A 21,427-nucleotide genomic window follows, 5' to 3' on the forward strand; every position below is an offset into this window, starting at 1 on the left:
TGTGTGAGATGTAAACAAGGTGGAGTGTCAGGTGTAAACAAGGTGGAGTGTGAGATGTAAATAAGGTGGAGTGTCAGGTGTAAACAAGGTGGAGTGTCAGGTGTAAACAAGGTGGAGTGTCAGATGTAAACAAGGTGGAGTGTCAGATGTAAACAAGGTGGAGTGTCAGATGTAAACAAGGTGGAGTGTCAGGTGTAAACAAGGTGGAGTGTGAGATGTAAACAAGGTGGAGTGTCAGATGTAAACAAGGTGGAGTGTCAAGTGTAAACAAGGTGGAGTGTCAGGTGTAAACAAGGTGGAGTGTGAGATGTAAACAAGGTGGAGTGTGAGATGTAAACAAGGTGGAGTGTCAGGTGTAAACAAGGTGGAGTGTCAGGTGTAAACAAGGTGGAGTGTCAGGTGTAAACAAGGTGGAGTGTCAGGTGTAAACAAGGTGGAGTGTCAGATGTAAACAAGGTGGAGTGTCAGATGTAAACAAGGTGGAGTGTCAGGTGTAAACAAGGAGTGTCAGGTGTAAAGGTGGAGTGTCAGATGTAAACAAGGTGGAGTGTCAGATGTAAACAAGGTGGAGTGTCAGATGTAAACAAGGTGGAGTGTCAGGTGTAAACAAGGTGGAGTGTCAGGTGTAAACAAGGTGGAGTGTCAGGTGTAAACAAGATGAAGTGTGAGTTAAGCCAGAGGTAAGTAAATAAATTTATTTAGGTACAGGTACACATAAATACAATTACACAAATTATCATACATAAATGTGTGTAAATTACACTCCACTGTTGGTCCTTGTAATATCTTACGTCAAAATTACACTCCACTGGGGTCCTTGTAATATCTTACGTCAAAATTACACTCCACTGGGGGTCCTTGTAATATCTTACGTCAAAATTACACTCCACTGTTGGTCCTTGTAATATCTTACGTCAAAATTACACTCCACTGGGGGTCCTTGTAATATCTTACGTCAAAATTACACTCCACTGTTGGTCCTTGTAATATCTTACGTCAAAATTACACTCCACTGGGGGTCCTTGTAATATCTTACGTCAAAATTACACTCCACTGTTGGTCCTTGTAATATCTTACGTCAAAATTACACTCCACTGGGGTCCTTGTAATATCTTACGTCAAAATTACACTCCACTGGGGGTCCTTGTAATATCTTACGTCAAAATTACACTCCACTGTTGGTCCTTGTAATATCTTACGTCAAAATTACACTCCACTGGGGGTCCTTGTAATATCTTACGTCAAAATTACACTCCACTGTTGGTCCTTGTAATATCTTACGTCAAAATTACACTCCACTGGGGGTCCTTGTAATATCTTACGTCAAAATTACACTCCACTGGGGTCCTTGTAATATCTTACATCAAAATTACACTCCACTGGAGGTCCTTGTAATATATTACGTCAAAATTACACTCCACTGGAGGTCCTTGTAATATCTTACGTCAAAATTACACTCCACTGTTTGTCCTTGTAATATCTTACGTCAAAATTACACTCCACTGGAGGTCCTTGTAATATCTTACGTCAAAATTACACTCCACTGGGGTCCTTGTAATATCTTACGTCAAAATTACACTCCACTGGGGGTCCTTGTAATATCTTACGTCAAAATTACACTCCACTGGGGTCCTTGTAATATCTTACGTCAAAATTACACTCCACTGGGGTCCTTGTAATATCTTACGTCAAAATTACACTCCACTGGGGTCCTTGTAATATCTTACGTCAAAATTACACTCCACTGGGGTCCTTGTAATATCTTACATCAAAATTACACTCCACTGGAGGTCCTTGCAATATCTTACGTCAAAATTACACTCCACTGGGGTCCTTGTAATATCTTACGTCAAAATTACACTCCACTGGGGTCCTTGTAATATCTTACGTCAAAATTACACTCCACTGGGGTCCTTGTAATATCTTACGTCAAAATTACACTCCACTGGGGTCCTTGTAATATCTTACATCCAAATTACACTCCCCTGGGGTCCTTGTAATATCTTACGTCAAAATTACACTCCACTGGGGTCCTTGTAATATCTTACATCCAAATTACACTCCCCTGGGGTCCTTGTAATATCTTACGTCAAAATTACACTCCACTGGGGGTCCTTGTAATATCTTACGTCAAAATTACACTCCACTGGAGGTCCTTGTAATATCTTACATCAAAATTACACTCCACTGTTGGTCCTTGTAATATCTTACATCAAAATTACACGCCACTGTTGGTCCTTGCAATATCTTACATCAAAATTACACGCCACTGGGGTCCTTGCAATATCTTACATCAAAATTACACTCCACTGGGGGTCCTTGTAATATCTTACATCAAAATTACACTCCACTGTTGGTCCTTGTAATATCTTACATCAAAATTACACGCCACTGGGGTCCTTGCAATATCTTACATCAAAATTACACTCCACTGGGGTCCTTGTAATATCTTACGTCAAAATTACACTCCACTGGGGTCCTTGCAATATCTTACATCAAAATTACACTCCACTGGGGTCCTTGTAATATCTTACGTCAAAATTACACTCCACTGGGGTCCTTGTAATATCTTACGTCAAAATTACACTCCACTGGGGTCCTTGCAATATCTTACATCAAAATTACACTCCACTGGGGTCCTTGTAATATCTTACGTCAAAATTACACTCCACTGGGGTCCTTGTAATATCTTACGTCAAAATTACACTCCACTGGGGTCCTTGCAATATCTTACATCAAAATTACACTCCACTGGGGTCCTTGTAATATCTTACGTCAAAATTACACTCCACTGGGGACCTTGTAATATCTTACGTCAAAATTACACTCCACTGGGGTCCTTGCAATATCTTACATCAAAATTACACTCCACTGGGGTCCTTGTAATATCTTACGTCAAAATTACACTCCACTGGGGTCCTTGTAATATCTTACGTCAAAATTACACTCCACTGGGGTCCTTGCAATATCTTACATCAAAATTACACTCCACTGGGGTCCTTGCAATATCTTACATCAAAATTACACTCCACTGGAGGTCCTTGTAATATCTTACGTCAAAATTACACTCCACTGGGGTCCTTGCAATATCTTACGTCAAAATTACACTCCACTGGGGTCCTTGTAATATCTTACGTCAAAATTACACTCCACTGGAGGTCCTTGTAATATCTTACGTCAAAATTACACTCCACTGGGGTCCTTGTAATATCTTACGTCAAAATTACACTCCACTGGGGGTCCTTGTAATATCTTACGTCAAAATTACACTCCACTGGGGGTCCTTGTAATATCTTACGTCAAAATTACACTCCACTGGGGTCCTTGTAATATCTTACGTCAAAATTACACTCCACTGGAGGTCTTTGTAATATCTTACGTCAAAATTACACTCCACTGGGGGTCCTTGTAATATCTTACGTCAAAATTACACTCCACTGGGGGTCCTTGTAATATCTTACGTCAAAATTACACTCCACTGGGGGTCCTTGTAATATCTTACGTCAAAATTACACTCCACTGGGGTCCTTGTAATATCTTACGTCAAAATTACACTCCACTGGAGGTCCTTGTAATATCTTACGTCAAAATTACACTCCACTGGGGTCCTTGCAATATCTTACGTCAAAATTACACTCCACTGGAAATCCTTGTAATATCTTACGTCAAAATTACACTCCACTGGGGGTCCTTGTAATATCTTACGTCAAAATTACACTCCACTGAGGTCCTTGTAATATCTTACGTCAAAATTACACTCCACTGGGGGTCCTTGTAATATCTTACGTCAAAATTACACTCCACTGGGGGTCCTTGTAATATCTTACATCAAAATTACACTCCACTAAGGTCCTTGTAATATCTTACATCAAAATTACACTCCACTAAGGTCCTTGTAATATCTTACATCAAAATTACACTCCACTGGGGGTCCTTGTAATATCTTGCGTCAAAATTACACTCCACTGGGGGTCCTTGTAATATCTTACGTCAAAATTACACTCCACTGGGGTCCTTGTAATATCATACGTCAAAATTACACTCCACTGGGGGTCCTTGTAATATCTTACGTCAAAATTACACTCTACTGGGGTCCTTGTAATATCTTACGTCAAAAATACACACTACTGGGGTTCTTGTAATATCTTACGTCAAAATTACACTCCACTGGGGTCCTTGTAATACCTTACGTCAAAATTACACTCCACTGGGGGTCCTTGTAATATCTTACGTCAAAATTACACTCCACTGGAGGTCCTTGTAATATCTTACGTCAAAATTACACTCCACTGGGGGTCCTTGTAATATCTTACGTCAAAATTACACTCCACTGGGGTCCTTGTAATATCTTACGTCAAAATTGCACTCCATTGGAGGTCCTTGTAATATCTTACGTCAAAATTGCACTCCACTGGGGGTCCTTGTAATATCTTACGTCAAAATTACACTCCACTGGAGGTCCTTGTAATATATTACGTCAAAATTACACTCCACTGGGGTCCTTGTAATATCTTACGTCAAAATTACACTCCACTGGGGGTCCTTGTAATATCTTACGTCAAAATTACACCCCACTGAGGGTCCTTGTAATATTTTACGTCAAAATTACACTCCACTGGGGGTCCTTGTAATATCTTACGTCAAACTTACACTCCACTGGGGTCCTTGTAATATCTTACGTCAAAATTACACTCCACTGGGGTCCTTGTAATATCTTACGTCAAAGTTACACTCCACTGGGGGTCCTTGTAATATCTTACATCAAAATTACACTCCACTGGGGGTCCTTGTAATATCTTACGTCAAAATTACACTCCACTGGGGGTGCTTGCAATATCTTACGTCAAAATTACACTCCACTGGGGTCCTTGTAATATCTTACGTCAAAATTACACTCCACTGGGGTCCTTGTAATATCTTACGTCAAAATTACACTCCACTGGAGGTCCTTGTGATATCTTACGTCAAAATTACACTCCACTGGGGTCCTTGTAATATCTTACGTCAAAATTGCACTCCACTTGGGGTCCTTGTAATATCTTACGTCAAAATTACACTCCACTGGAGGTCCTTGTAATATCTTACGTCAAAATTACACTCCACTGGAGGTCCTTGTAATATCTTACGTCAAAATTACACTCCACTGGGGGGTCCTTGTAATATCTTACGTCAAAATTACACTCCACTGGGGGTCCTTGTAATATCTTACGTCAAAATTACACTCCACTGGGGTTCTTGTAATGTCTTACGTCAAAATTACACTCCACTGGAGGTCCTTGTAATATCTTACGTCAAAATTACACTCCACTGGGGTTCTTGTAATGTCTTACGTCAAAATTACACTCCACTGGGGTCCTTGTAATATCTTACGTCAAAATTACACTCCACTGGGGGTCCTTGTAATATCTTACGTCAAAATTACACTCCACTGGAGGTCCTTGTAATATCTAACGTCAAAATTACACTCCACTGGAGGTCCTTGTAATATCTTACGTCAAAATTACACTCATCTGGGGGTCCTTGTAATATCTTACGTCAAAATTACACTCCACTGGGGGTCCTTGTAATATCTTACGTCAAAATTACAGTCCACTGGGGGTCCTTGTAATATCTTACGTCGAAATTACACTCCACTGGGGTCCTTGTAATATCTTACGTCAAAATTACACTCCACTGGAGGTCCTTGTAATATCTTACGTCAAAATTACACTCCACTGGAGGTCCTTGTAATATCTTACATCAAAATTACACTCCACTGGAGGTCCTTGTAATATCTAACGTCAAAATTACACTCCACTGGAGGTCCTTGTAATATCTTACGTCAAAATTACACTCCACTGGAGGTACTTGTAATATCTAACTTCAAAATTACACTCCACTGAAGGTCCTTGTAATATCTTACGTCAAAATTACACTCCACTGGGGTCCTTGTAATATCTTACGTCAAAATTACACTCCACTGGGGTCCTTGTAATATCTTACGTCAAAATTACACTCCACTGGAGGTCCTTGTAATATCTTACGTCAAAATTACACTCTACTGGGGTCCTTGTAATATCTTACGTCAAAATTACACTCCACTGGAGGTCCTTGTAATATCTTACGTCAAAATTACACTCCACTGGGGGTCCTTGTAATATCTTACGTCAAAATTACACTCCACTGGAGGTCCTTGTAATATCTAACATCAAAATTACACTGTAATATCTAACGTCAAAATTACACTCCACTGGGGGTCCTTGTAATATCTTACGTCAAAATTACACTCCACTGGGGTCCTTGTAATATCTTACGTCAAAATTAAAAGTTAAAACAGATATATAAAAACTGTGTGAAAAATCAGTTACAATGAAAGGAGATACACAAGGAATAAGTTACACACTTATACAGTCCATAGTTGACATTATGACTTCTGTCAAGATTAAGGGACTGAAGAGGCGGGACCAGGAGCTTGGACTCGACCCCTGCGACCTCAACTAGGTGAGTACAACTAGGTGAGTACAACTAGGTGAGTACAACTAGGTGAGTACAACTAGGTGAGTACATCAACTCAAGGCTGAGATAATGATTACCTCAAACTCCTCCACTTATTCCCCCTTTTTCTGCACTGGACTGATGAAGCCACAGTTTAGCGAAAGGTTTCCAGAATAAAGATTCCAAGATGTTGTAAGAGTGTTTTATCAACATGTCAGTTTTTTAAACCATTTTATAAGCACTGAGGATGGCCCGTGGCCCGGTGGCAAAAGCTCTCGCTGCACATGCTGAGGTTTCCGGGTTCGGTTCCATCGAGGGTTTAAACATTGGGCGTGTTTCCTTATACCTGCTGTCTATGTTCACCCATCTGTATAAAATAGGTACCTGGGTGTTAGTGGACTGGTGTGGGTCGCATCCTGGGACAAAACTGACCTAATTTGCGGGAAATGTTCAGCATAACAAGCGGCTTTCTATATAGTAGTATGTCATTGATGTCATCTATGGTCTGTATACCTTGTACATGTAGTAATGTAGGTATTATTATTATTATTATTATTATTATTATTATTATTATTATTATTATTAATATTATTATTATTATTATTATTATTATTATTATTATTATTATTATTATTAATATTATTATTATTATTATTATTATTATTATTATTATTATTATTATTAATATTATTATTATTATTATTATTATTATTATTATTATTATTATTATTATTATTATTATTAATATTATTATTATTATTATTATTATTATTATTAATATTATTATTATTATTATTATTATTATTATTATTATTATTATTAATATTATTATTATTATTATTATTATTATTATTATTATTATTATTATTATTATTATTATTATTATTATTATTATTAGTCTGCTCGAAATATACCTGTTAGTGACTTTCTTTCTATTTAATGATACTTTTCCGCATGTAAATTACACTTTGTATACTACAGAAAGAAATAAAAAATTGATTTTGAATAATGAATGAGTGGTACCTGGTGATAGTGCTTGTTGGTTCACAAGCGACACGTAACCAGGTCGAACCCTGCGTCAGGTCAAACTTACCTTCAAGCCTTCCAACACAAGCGACACGTAACCAGGTCGAACCCTGCGTCAGGTCAAACTTACCTTCAAGCCTTCCAACACATGCTGCCCCATGAACCTACCAGGAATTAGTCGACAGCACAGACCACGGTACGGGTACGAGTTCGAGCCTGGTAGGTACGGGATGGACAGGTACGGGTTGCATCCTGGTGCAGGACTCAAAATTGACCACATTGCTTGCCTTTACTCGGTTAAAACTACACAAACTACTTATGGGCTTGCTGACTTATTTGTTTACTTGCTATTTTCTTACTCTCTTACCTATCTTATCATACTAAAAAGACTATCTACTACACGAGGGTCATTAAGACTATCTACAATACGAGGGTCATTACTAGGAATAAGGTAAAATTTACACGTATATTAGCTAAAAAATAGAAAATTATTCCCCTCCTTTTCTGTAGCTACATTCATCAGACACCTTTTGGCAGTCTTCTTGAACTGGTTCATGCTATGACTGGCTTTGACATGTGCGGGCAGTCTGTTCCAACACCTTTTATTGCACAGCAATAGAGGAATGAAACAGACTGCCCGCACATGTCAAAGCCAGTCATAGCATGAACCAGTTCAAGAAGACTGCCAAAAGGTGTTTGATGAATGTAGCTACAGAAAAGGAGGGATAATGATTTTCTATTTCTGCATTATTTATTATTAAAGATTTTGTAGAATAATAAGAAAATATTATAATCTTTATATTATAATAATAAGGTAAAAGGACCACAATGGAAATAAGTCACTCTGTCTAACTTTTTTGGGTTCTCCCAGGTTCTCTACACATATGCTTTTATGTATGATAATTCTATGTAACTGTATTTGTGTATACCTGAATAAACTTACTTACTTACTTAATATTTCAGTTAGAATTGCAATTTTTTAATAACTCTCCCGTAATCATGTATAAGAAAACGAATATTTTTGCATGATTAAAGAAAACAGACCATGTTTAAGGGGGACCAATCTAATATTTCTTGAATGATATTTACTCTAGATACTCACGGTGTGTACAGAAAGTTTTATATATATATATATATATATATATATATATATATATATATATATATATATATATATATATATATATATATATATATATATATATATATATATAAAGTGTGTGTGTGTGTGTAATTATATATGCAAAATAACTACGGGGGGAGTGGAAAAGACCCGGGCCGGGAGAATACCGGCGAATAAAAAAAAAAAAAAGTATAATAATAGCTTTAGGCCTTTCGTGTTACAATCAACACATCATCAGGAGCTTGCAAAGTTGTAGAAAAGAGGTCCAAGCAAATACGATTCCAAGGGACGTCTTCACTTCATTGAGGGAGAGAGAGAGAGAGAGAGAGAGAGAGAGAGAGAGAGAGAGAAAGGAACAAGAAATGCCCCCTGGCATACCAGTACCCATAGCCAAAAAGGTTGAATATTATAGCATTAGTAAAAGCCCACAAGCACTGATATTGTAACAGTAGCCTTAACGAACGTAACGAGGCAATTATCAAAAATTCTGTCAGACTCCGCTATGAAATAAGTAATTTTACATACATAATTATATTGCCAGTGATGTAGAAGTCACTGGCAATTATCTATGGAGTAACCATATACGAGAACGGGTCCATTTAAAGGGGCAACATCCATAAATTTTACAAAGGAAACAGGACTCATCAAAAGGGAGAGGCATCTGTAATTACAAGACCCCTCAAGGAAGGTTCCTTGATGTTGGTGAGGGGCTCTTAATTTAGGGAATTGGATCTGTGCTCCAGTTCCCCGAATTAAGCCTGAATGCCTTCCACATCCCCCATCCCCAGGCGCTGTATAATCCTCCGGGTTTAGCGCTTCCCCCTTGATTATAATAATAATAATAATGTAATTACAAGGAAGACGGCCACAGTTATTCATCTACAACTTTGCAAGCTCCTGATGTGTTGATTGCAACACGAAAGGCCTAGAGTTGTTTTACATCCTGTATCTCTTGCTTTGTGATATTTGCTTAATATTTATATACTTGTCCTCAAAAAATATATAAGTATTATACAATCCCAGAGCTTGTTCAACACTGTATTTTGTTTTTGTTTTTTGTTTTTGTAAATAAATTTTGATTATGACTTTATGAGACAAAAAATTTAACAAATGGTTATAACTATGACCATAAGTTTTAAAAGAGTGGACGGGGAAGCCAGCGGAAGGTCTCGGTCAGATGACCAAAACCTCCAAAGGCGGGTCATCATCTCACCAAGACCCGCGTCAGGAAACACTTGTCCTGTTTCCTGACTAACTTAACCTAACCTATACGACAGAGAGAGAGAGTTATGAATGCTTAATTGTAGACTACGAGTGTAAGAGGTGGGAAGTGGGAGAGATAAAGAGGGAGGTAGGTAAAGAGGGGTAAAAAGTGAGAGATAATGAGAAGGAAAGATAAAGAGGTAGAAGAGGAGAAAGATAAAGAGAGGGAGTGTGTATGGAGAGTGAGTCTGCAAGAGGCTTTCAACACGTACAGGAAGTATCTGACTAGGAGATTGTTGACCACCACTCTTAACTACACTCCCTACCACCACTACCACCATCACTACCACCATCACTACCACCATCACTACCACCACCACTACCACCATCACTACCACCATCACTACCACCATCACTACCACCATCACTACCACCATCACTACCACCATCACTACCACCATCACTACCACTATCACTACCACCACTACCACCATCACTACCACCATCACTACCACCATCACTACCACCATCACTACCACCATCACTACCACCATCACTACCACCATCACTACCACCATCACTACCACCACCACTACCACCATCACTACCACCATCACTACCACCATCACTACCACCATCACTACCACTATCACTACCACCACTACCACCATCACTACCACCATCACTACCACCATCACTACCACCATCACTACCACCACCACTACCACCACTACCACCATCACTACCACCATCACTACCACCATCACTACCACCATCACTACCACTATCACTACCACCACTACCACCATCACTACCACCATCACTACCACCATCACTACCACCACCACTACCACCACTACCACCATCACTACCACTACTACCACCATCACTACCACCACCACTACCACCATCCCTACCACCATCACTACCACCACCACTACCACCATCACTACCACCATCACTACCACCATCACTACCACCATCACTACCACCACCACTACCACCACCACTACCACCACCACTACCACCATCACTACCACCATCACTACCACCACCACTACCACCACTACCACCACTACCACCATCACTACCACCATCACTACCACCATCACTACCACCACCACTACCACCATCACTACCACCATCATTACCACCATCATTACCACCATCACTACCACCACCACTACCACCACCACTACCACCATCACTACCACCATCACTACCACCACCACTACCACCACCACTACCACCATCACTACCACCATCATTACCACCATCATTACCACCATCACTACCACCACCACTACCACCACCACTACCACCATCACTACCACCATCACTACCACCACCACTACCACCACCACTACCACCATCACTACCACCATCACTACCATCATCACTACCACCATCACTACCACCACCACTACCACCATCACTACCACCATCATTACCACCATTACCACCATCATTACCACCATCACTACCACCACCACTACCACCACCACTACCACCATCACTACCACCATCACTACCACCACCACCACTACCACCATCACTACCACCATCACTACCACCATCACTACCACCACCACTACCACCATCACTACCACCATCATTACCACCATCATTACCACCATCACTACCACCACCACTACCACCATCACTACCACCATCACTACCACCATCACTACCACCACCACTACCACCATCCCTACCACCATCACTACCACCACCACTACCACCATCACTACCACCATCACTACCACCATCACTACCACCATCACTACCACCACCACTACCACCACAACCACCATCACTACCACCATCACTACCACCATCACTACCACCATCACTACCACCATCATTACCACCATCATTACCACCATCACTACCACCATCACTACCACCATCACTACCACCATCACTACCACCACCACTACCACCATCCCTACCACCATCACTACCACCACCACTACCACCATCACTACCACCATCACTACCACCATCACTACCACCATCACTACCACCATCACTACCACCACCACTACCACCACTACCACCATCACTACCACCATCACTACCACCATCACTACCACCATCACTACCACCACCACTACCACCACTACCACCACTACCACCACCACTACCACCATCACTACCACCATCACTACCACTATCACTACCACCACCACTACCACCATCCCTACCACCACTACCACCATCACTACCACCATCACTACCACCACCACTACCACCATCATTACCACCATCACTACCACCACTACCACCATCACTACCATCACTACCACCATCACTACCACCATCACTACCACCGTCACTACCACCATCACTCCCTACCACCACTACCACCATCACTACCACCATCATTACCACCATCACTACCACCACTACCACCATCACTACCACCATCACTACCACCATCACTACCACCATCACTACCACCATCCCTACCACCATCCCTACCACCACTACCACCATCACTACCACCACTACCACCATCACTACCACCATCACTACCACCACTACCACCATCACTACCACCACTACCATCACTACCACCATCACTACCAACATCACTACCACCATCACTACCAACATCACTACCACCATCACTACCACCACTACCATCACTACCACCATCACTACCAACCTTACTACCATCATCACTACCACCACCACTACCACCATCCCTACCACCACTACCACCATCACTACCAACATCACTACCACCATCACTACCACCACCACTACCACCATCCCTACCACCACTACCACCATCGCTACCAGCATCACTACCACCACCACTACCACCATCACTACCACCATCACTACCACCATCACTACCACCACCACTACCACCACTACCACCATCACTACCACCATCACTACCACCATCACTACCACCATCACTACCACCATCACTACCACCATCACTACCACCACCACTACCACCATCACTACTACCATCACTACCACCATCACTACCACCATCACTACCACCACCACTACCACCATCCCTACCACCAATACCACCATCACTACCACCATGACTACCACCACCACTACCACCATCATTACCACCATCACTACCACCACTACCACCATCACTACCACCATCACTACCACCATCACTACCACCGTCACTACCACCATCACTCCCTACCACCACTACCACCATCACTACCATCATCATTACCACCATCACTACCACCACTACCAGCATCACTACCACCATCACTACCACCATCACTACCACCATCACTACCACCACCGCTACCACCATCCCTACCACCACTACCACCATCACTACCAGCATCACTACCACCACTACCACCATCACTACCACCATCACTACCACCACTACCACCATCACTACCACCACTACCATCACTACCACCATCACTACCAACATCACTACCACCATCACTACCAACATCACTACCACCATCACTACCAACATCACTACCACCATCACTACCACCACTACCACCACTACCATCACTACCAACATCACTACCACCATCACTACCACCACCACTACCACCACTACCACCATCACTACCAACATCACTACCACCATCACTACCACCACCACTACCACCATCCCTACCACTACTACCACCATCACTACCAGCATCACTACCATCACTACCACCATCACTACCACCATCACTACCACCACCACTACCACCATCCCTACCACCACTACCACCATCACTACCAGCATCACTACCACCACTACCACCATCACTTCCACCATCACTACCACCATCACTACCACCACCACTACCACCATCCCTACCACCACTACCACCATCACTACCACCATCACTACCACCACTACCATCACTACCACCATCACTACCACCACCACTACCACCATCACTACCACCACCACTACCACCATCACTACCACCACCACTACCACCATCACTACCACCATCACTACCACCATCACTACCACCATCCCTACCACCACTACCACCATCACTACCACCATCACTACCACCATCACTACCATCACTACCACCATCACTACCACCACCACTACCACCATCACTACCACCATCACTACCACCATCACTACCACCATCACTACCACCATCACTACCACCATCACTACCACCATCACTACCATTATCACTACCACCATCACTACCACCATCACTACCACCATCACTACCACCACCACTACTACCACCACTACTACCATTATCACTACTACCATCACTACCACCACTACTACCACCATCACTACCACCAATACCACCATCACTACCACCACTACTACCACCATTACCACCATCACTACCACCATTACTACCACCATCACTACCACCACTACCATCACTACCACCATCACTACCACCATCACTACCACGAACACTACCACCATCACTACCACCACTACCACCATCATTACCACCACTACTACCACCATCACTACCACCACCACTACAACCATCAATACCACCACTACTACCATCACCACTACCACCATCACTACCACCATCACTACCACCACTACCACCACCATCACTACCACTACTACCACCACCATCACTACCACTACTACCACCATCACTACCACCATCCCTACCACCACTACCACCATCCCTACCACCACTAGCACCATCCCTACCACCATCACTACCACCATCACTACCACCATCACTACCACCACTACCACCACCACTACCACCATCACTACCACTATCACTACCACCATTACTACCACCATCACTACCATCATCACTACCACCATCACTACCACCATCACTACCACCACCACTACCACCATCACTACCACTACTACCACCATCACTACCACCACCACTACCACCATCCCTACCACCATCACTACCACCACCACTACCACCATCACTACCACCATCACTACCACCACTACTACCACCATCACTACCACCATCACTACCACCATCACTACCAACATCACTACCACCATCACTACCACCACTACTACCACCATCACTACCACCATCACTACAACCATCACTACCACCATCACTACCACCACTACTACCACCATCACTACCACCATCACTACCACCATCACTACCACCATCACTACCACCATCACTACCACCATCACTACCACCATCTCTACCACCATCACTACCCCCATCATTACCACCATCACTACCACCACCACTACCACCATCACTACCACCATCACTACCACCACTACTACCATCACTACCACCATCACTACCACCATCACTACCACCACTACTACCACCATCACTACCACCACTACTACCACCATCACTATCACCATCACTACCACCATCACTACCACCATCACTACCACCATCACTACCACCATCACTACCACCACTACTACCACCATCACTAACACCACTACTACCACCACTACTACCACCATCACTACCACCACTACTACCACCATCACTACCACCACTGCTACCACCATCACTACCACCACTACTACCACCATCACTAACACCACTACTACAGCCATCACTACCACCACTACTAGCACCATCACTACCACCACTACTGCCACCATCACTACCACCACTACTACCACCATCACTACCACCACTACTACCACCATCACTACCTCCAATACTACCATCACTACCACCACTACTACTACCATCACTTCCACCACTACTACCACCATCACTACCACCACTACTACCACTGCAGTAGCTATTTCTACTATCACCGCCACTTTTAAAACCACTACTACAACTACTGTTACACTACCACTACTACCATCACCACTACCCTAACACTACTACCACCATCACTACCACCACTACTACCACCATCACTACCACCACTACTACCACCATCACTACCACAGCATCACAGTATTATTGTCATGGTAGCTATGACTGGTCGATTTTTTATTGTTAATTGTTATTGTATTATATATTTGTTACTGCGTTATTTGGTTAAAATTGCGGTTGACTGTGATTGTGGTTACTATGTTATCATGCTGTCACAGTCTCATGTTGTCACATACTCATGTGGTCAACATACTCGCCAGTGCCGGAGAAGGAAGTGTCTTCTATATGTTGCATCTGGTTGTCGTAGAGAGAGACTCTCTCCAAGGCTCGTAGACCAGAGAAGGCAGCCTGGCCTAGCACTTTAATCATGTTGTAGTTGAGATTGAGGAAGGACAGGTTCTGTAAGTGCTCCAGGGCTGCCGTCGGCACCTGTAAACACCAAAATGTTGAACACTTGTCAGTGCTCAGTAATAACCCACATGGAGACAAACTCAGGAGGTTGATTGATTTGTATATTTCGACCCCCATCTGGGATTCTCTTCATCAGAAGAGAATCCCAGAAGCGGGTCGATTTTTTTTTTAACACGTCGGCCGTTTCCCACCGAGGCAGGATGACCCGAAAAGAGAGAAACATTGTCATCTTCATTCACTCTATCACTGTCTTGCCAGAGGCGTGCCTACACTACAGTTATGCAACATATCTCTTCCCCTTCAGGGCGCAGGCACCGTGCTTCCACCTCCAGGACTCAGATCTGGCTAACCGGTTTCCCCGAATCACACTCCAACAGCACGTCAAGTTATAAAAACCATTTGACTCCACTCGCTCCTTTCTAACTGCTCATGCACACTTGCTGGACATCTAAGCCCCTCGCCCACAAAACTTCTTTATCCCCTCTCTCCAACCTTTCCTAGAACGACCCCTACCCAGCCTTCCACTACAGATTTATACACCCTCCAAATCATTCTACTTCGTTCCATTCTTTCTAAATGTCCGAAGCACCTCAGCAACCCCTCCTCAGCCCTCTGGATAATACTTTTAGAACCCTCAACCTCCTAATCTCCAAGCTATGGATTCACTACCTAATATTCACACCACACATTGCCCTCAGACACAACATCTCCACTGCCTCCAGCCTTCTCCTTGTTGCAACATTCACCACCCATGCTTCACACTCATATCAGAGCGTTGGTGTAACCATTCTCTTATACATTTCCCTCTTTGCTTCCATGGATAACGTTCCTTGTCTCCAGGAACTCGCAATGCATGAAATCATAGCTTCCCTATCTTCATCAGCATTTAACAGTTCCTCAAAATATTCCCTATACTTCCAACTCTCCATCTAATAACTCTCCTGTTTTTAACTGTCAATTTTTTTCGTTAGCTAGACTTTCTAAACTTATTAATCTCACTGCAAAACTTTTTCTCATTCTCAGCAAAATTTGTTGACATCTCACCCACTTTCTCACTTTCTCTTCTTTTACATTTTCCACCACTCTCTTAACCTCTCTTTTTCTCTCCATATACTTCTTCCTCCTTATATCACTGCTGCTTTATAAAAACCTCTCAAATGCTAACTTTTTTCTCTCTTACTACTCTCTTTACCTCATCATTCCACCATTTCACTTCTTACCTCCAGCACCCACTTTCCTGTAACCACAAAATTCTACTGAACACTCTAACACTATATTCTTAAATGTATCCCATTCCTCTTCAACCTCACTGCACATACACTCACTAGCCCATCTTTCTTCCAATAGATGCTTATATCTTACTCTAACTGCTTCCTCCTTTAGTTTATAAACCTTCACCTCTCTTTTACTTGCTGATGCAATTTTCCTTGTGTCCCATCTATCTTTTCCTCTCACTGTAACTATAACCAAAAAATGACCTGATACATCTGTGGCCCCTCTATATACATGTACATCCTGAAGTCTACATATCAGTCATTTATCTACCAATACATAATCCAACAAGTTACTGTCATTAATCCCTATGTCATATCTTGTATACTTATTTATCCTTTTTTCTTAAAATATGTATTACCTATTACCAAACCCCTTTCTATACAAAGTTCAGTCAAAGGCCCCCATTATCATTTGCTCCTGGTACCCCAAATTAACCTACCTCACCCTCTATAAATGTTTATCCCACTTTAGCATTCTTGTCCCCTACCACAATTGCTCTCACTTGGTCCAAAACTTCCTAAACTCTCGTTTAACATCTCCCCAGTTTCTCTCTCTCTCTCTCTCTCTCTCTCTCTCTCTCTCTCTCTCTCTCTCTCTCTCTCTCTCTCTCTCTCTCTCCCCTCTACAATCCTCTCTTCTCCAGGTGCATAAACACTTATTATAACCCACTTTTTGCATCCGACCCTTATTTTAATCCACATAATCCTTGAATTTATACATTTATATTCCCTCTTCTCCTTCTATAACTGATCCTTCAACATTATTGCTACCCCTTCCTTAGCTCTAACTCTCTCAGATACTCCTGATTTAATCCCACTTATTTCTCCCCAATGAAATTCTCCTACCCCCTTCAGCTTTGTTTCACTTAGAGCCAGGACATCCAGCTTCTTTACATTCATAAAACTGGCAATCATCACTTTCTTATTATCTGCACTACATCCACATACATTCAGACAAACACATTCAAATGTAAAGTTTTTTCTTATTTTTAGTAATTTATACAGAAGAAGGAGTTGGTAGCTCATTGCTCTCAGCATTTTAATGGTCTCTTACGACACGTTTGGCTACGGAGGAGAGATTCTTTTCCCGTTCCTCATGAGGTCGAAATATACAGATCAGTCAACTTCCTGAGTTTGTCTCTGTGTGGATTATTATTGAGCACCAACATGATGATGATGATAACGAAAATAATAATAATAATAATAATAAAGTAATACTAGCAATAATAATACCGTGTGTAAGTTGTTGTAGGAGAGGTCTAGGGTCTCTAGCGTCTGAGCCAGAGTCCTGAGGGAAGACTCCTCGACGATGCTAATGTTTGTCCTGCTCATGGTGAGGTGCTGAACATCAAGACCCAGGAACGTGTAGTCATGTACTCTGGGGAAGCTGGAACTGCGGAACATAAGGCGGTAGATCATCGTCGAGTTCTTCTTGAGCACACTCAAGCTGCGGATAATCTGGGCTTCGTCAGCGTTCTCACACGCTATGCTGGGTCCTGTGGCAGATGGTCGAGACACAGTGATTTTTGTGAAGAAATTCTGGCTTCAGTTGCTCCTTTATCAACTCTTCCCGCCCCGTTCCTACCTATTTACACCTGTTGCCCATAAATAGGTGCCAGTATACAGGTTATAATCATGACTAATTTCTATTGTATCTTCCAGCTAGACTTTAAATAGGATATTACAAGGACCCTAAAAAGAAAAAGTTAATTTGACTCTTTTGGGTTTTCCTGGATGATTTATACGTATGTTACTATGTACGATACTTGTACTTGTGTGTACTTGTACCTAAATAAACTAACTAGTTAACTATTATGGGTGGCATCCTGGCAGTAGTGGGTACAGTTCCCCTAATCTGCTAGCCGTTAATTAGTGGAACTATTTGTTTAGCGGATTAGCGTTTCTGCTAACTTCGGAAACCGTTAGCGGACCAATTAGCTTCCGCTAAATAAAGTTCCGCTAACTTTGAGTCTGCTAAAACAAATTATACGTTCTTGGTAGTCTGAAAGCAATGCCTTTTCAATGGTGCACGTGTTTGTTCCTGTCTGTTGTAGGCGCCTATTGTGGAGGTGTGAGCTTTGCTCACACCTCCACAACAACAATTGTCATCAAAGATCTGTTAAGTTATACCATGAATTAAGTAAAGATCTTAGACTTCACTTTACGAAACAAACAAAACAAATGTGATAGTAATTATGGACAAGATAGATTATAGTGGAAAAATGAACATGATATTAGAAGACAGGGAACTTATGTGCCTCTTAAACTTTTGAGATTGTATGTCCATATTGTGTTGTGTACATTAGTTGTATGAAGTAGCTATTTTTTTCGTCATGTAACAATGCCCAGTGGGTGTGGTAGACCCACTGTAACCTCTGTAATCATGTATTTTGCGCTACAGCTCACAGGATGAGCTGCGGATGCACAATTAATCACTGAGGCGACACAACTAGCTGACCAACTGTTCCCAAATTACCTTTAACAATGTTGTGAAAGTCAGAAATTTACCCCGTCTGTGATTGTTGAGTTTTTAACAATATTACGAAATAAACTGTCAGGAAATATGCACACACACACACACACACACACACACACACACACACACACACACACACACACACACACACACACACACACACAAACACACACACACACACACACACACACACACACACACACACACACACACACACACACACACACACACACACACACACACAATTGGAAGTTGAAGACTCAGATGAATCAAAGGAATGTTAGGAAGTATTTCTTCAGTCATAGAGTAGTCATGCCGTGGAATAGCCTAGAAAGTGACGTAGTGGAGGCGGGAACCATACATAGTTTTAAGGCGAGGTATGATAGAGCTCATGGAGCAGGGAGAGAGAGGACCTAGTAGCAATCAGCGAAGAGGCGGGGCCAGGTGCTGTGACTCGACCCCTGCAACCACAAATAGGTGAGTACAAATAGGTGAGTACACACACACACACACACACACACACACACACACACACACACATCTGTGATTCAACCCTTGCAACCACAAATAGGTGAGTAATATGTGAAACAGGTGAGTAAACACATTAGACTTGATCGACACACGCACGACTTATTGTTGCGACTCCTGAATGGGTCACAATGTATATAATGTATGTCACCTTTTCATATAATTTTATATTGCTTATATTTGCGATAAAAGCTAAATCGTAAATATATTGTTTTATATTATTATTTGACTTAGTTACTTTTGTTAGGTAGGATGTAACATATTATTATGTGCTCATAGTTCAAGTCTTGATTGTCTAACTACTGTAATTATCGCTCATGGCTCGTTTCCCTGCCGGCTTCTCGGTGTTGCTGGGCAGCAACTGTCCACGGAGCAATCACGTGATCGAGTGGGGGTGTTCACACCTCGCCTGGAGTAGTCAGTCTGGGCTAGACTCTCTTGGTGGTTGGACGTATTCCTGACAAGACGTGCCTAACTCTCCCTTATTGACCCTTGTTGGAATATCGTCTCTGACGCTTTATTGTTGTAGGTTCTGTGGAACTCTGTTCACAGAACATTGTCTAGACTTAGTGATTTTCGACGTTGTACTGAGGTTGTGTGTCGCATAGACACTCTGAGCAACTCAGGTCTTGAGCTGTAGCTTCTGACCTAACTTGTACTGGTATCTGTGTATTATCACAGTCGGGGATTTTCTTATGCTGAACTTAGATTCAGTAGTATGGGAGTTTTGTGACTTTTGTGGAGGATCTGCTGATGGTCCCTACTTAGTGTCGTTATATTATCTCCTTGTTCCTGATTCTGTGTCACAGTTACTTGTTATATTGCTATTGGGCTTAGCGGTCGTTTATTGTTCAAGCAAGCTGTTCTGATTGCCAGGTTGGTCAAGAAGTTAGTTTATGTGAGGACTTAGTCACTGGTTTAAGTCTAGTCGAGTCTTGAGACATAGCGAACTACTTAGAGCACTTACACACATACACACAAATTTATTTGTATATTGTATTATTAAATGTTAATGTACCAGACGGTACTGAAGACTTATAAATGTGATATGTTCCATCAGCACAATACTACTGTACACGAGAGAAGTGATTATTATTAATTTGTTTAAACT

The 21,427-nt window shown here is 42.1% G+C and overlaps 1 protein-coding gene across 2 annotated transcripts in view; it reads right to left on the reverse strand.

Annotated features, from left to right (window-relative positions):
• The window catches only part of LOC138853905 (leucine-rich repeat-containing protein 70-like), an 84,742-nt gene that overhangs the window by 34,701 nt on the left and 28,614 nt on the right, over positions 1-21,427 (reverse strand). For both annotated transcript variants that reach the window (XM_070093544.1, XM_070093543.1), the window contains exons 3-4: positions 18,546-18,808; positions 15,881-16,056 (exon numbers count right to left, since the gene is read on the reverse strand). In XM_070093544.1, the coding sequence (XP_069949645.1) occupies positions 15,881-16,056; positions 18,546-18,731 (362 nt within the window). In that variant the 5' untranslated portion in view covers positions 18,732-18,808. The remainder of the gene's footprint in view (positions 1-15,880; positions 16,057-18,545; positions 18,809-21,427) is intronic.

The sequence above is a fragment of the Cherax quadricarinatus genome, chromosome 43 (genome assembly GCF_038502225.1).
Source record: "Cherax quadricarinatus isolate ZL_2023a chromosome 43, ASM3850222v1, whole genome shotgun sequence".
Classification (NCBI taxonomy): Eukaryota; Metazoa; Arthropoda; class Malacostraca; order Decapoda; family Parastacidae; genus Cherax; species Cherax quadricarinatus.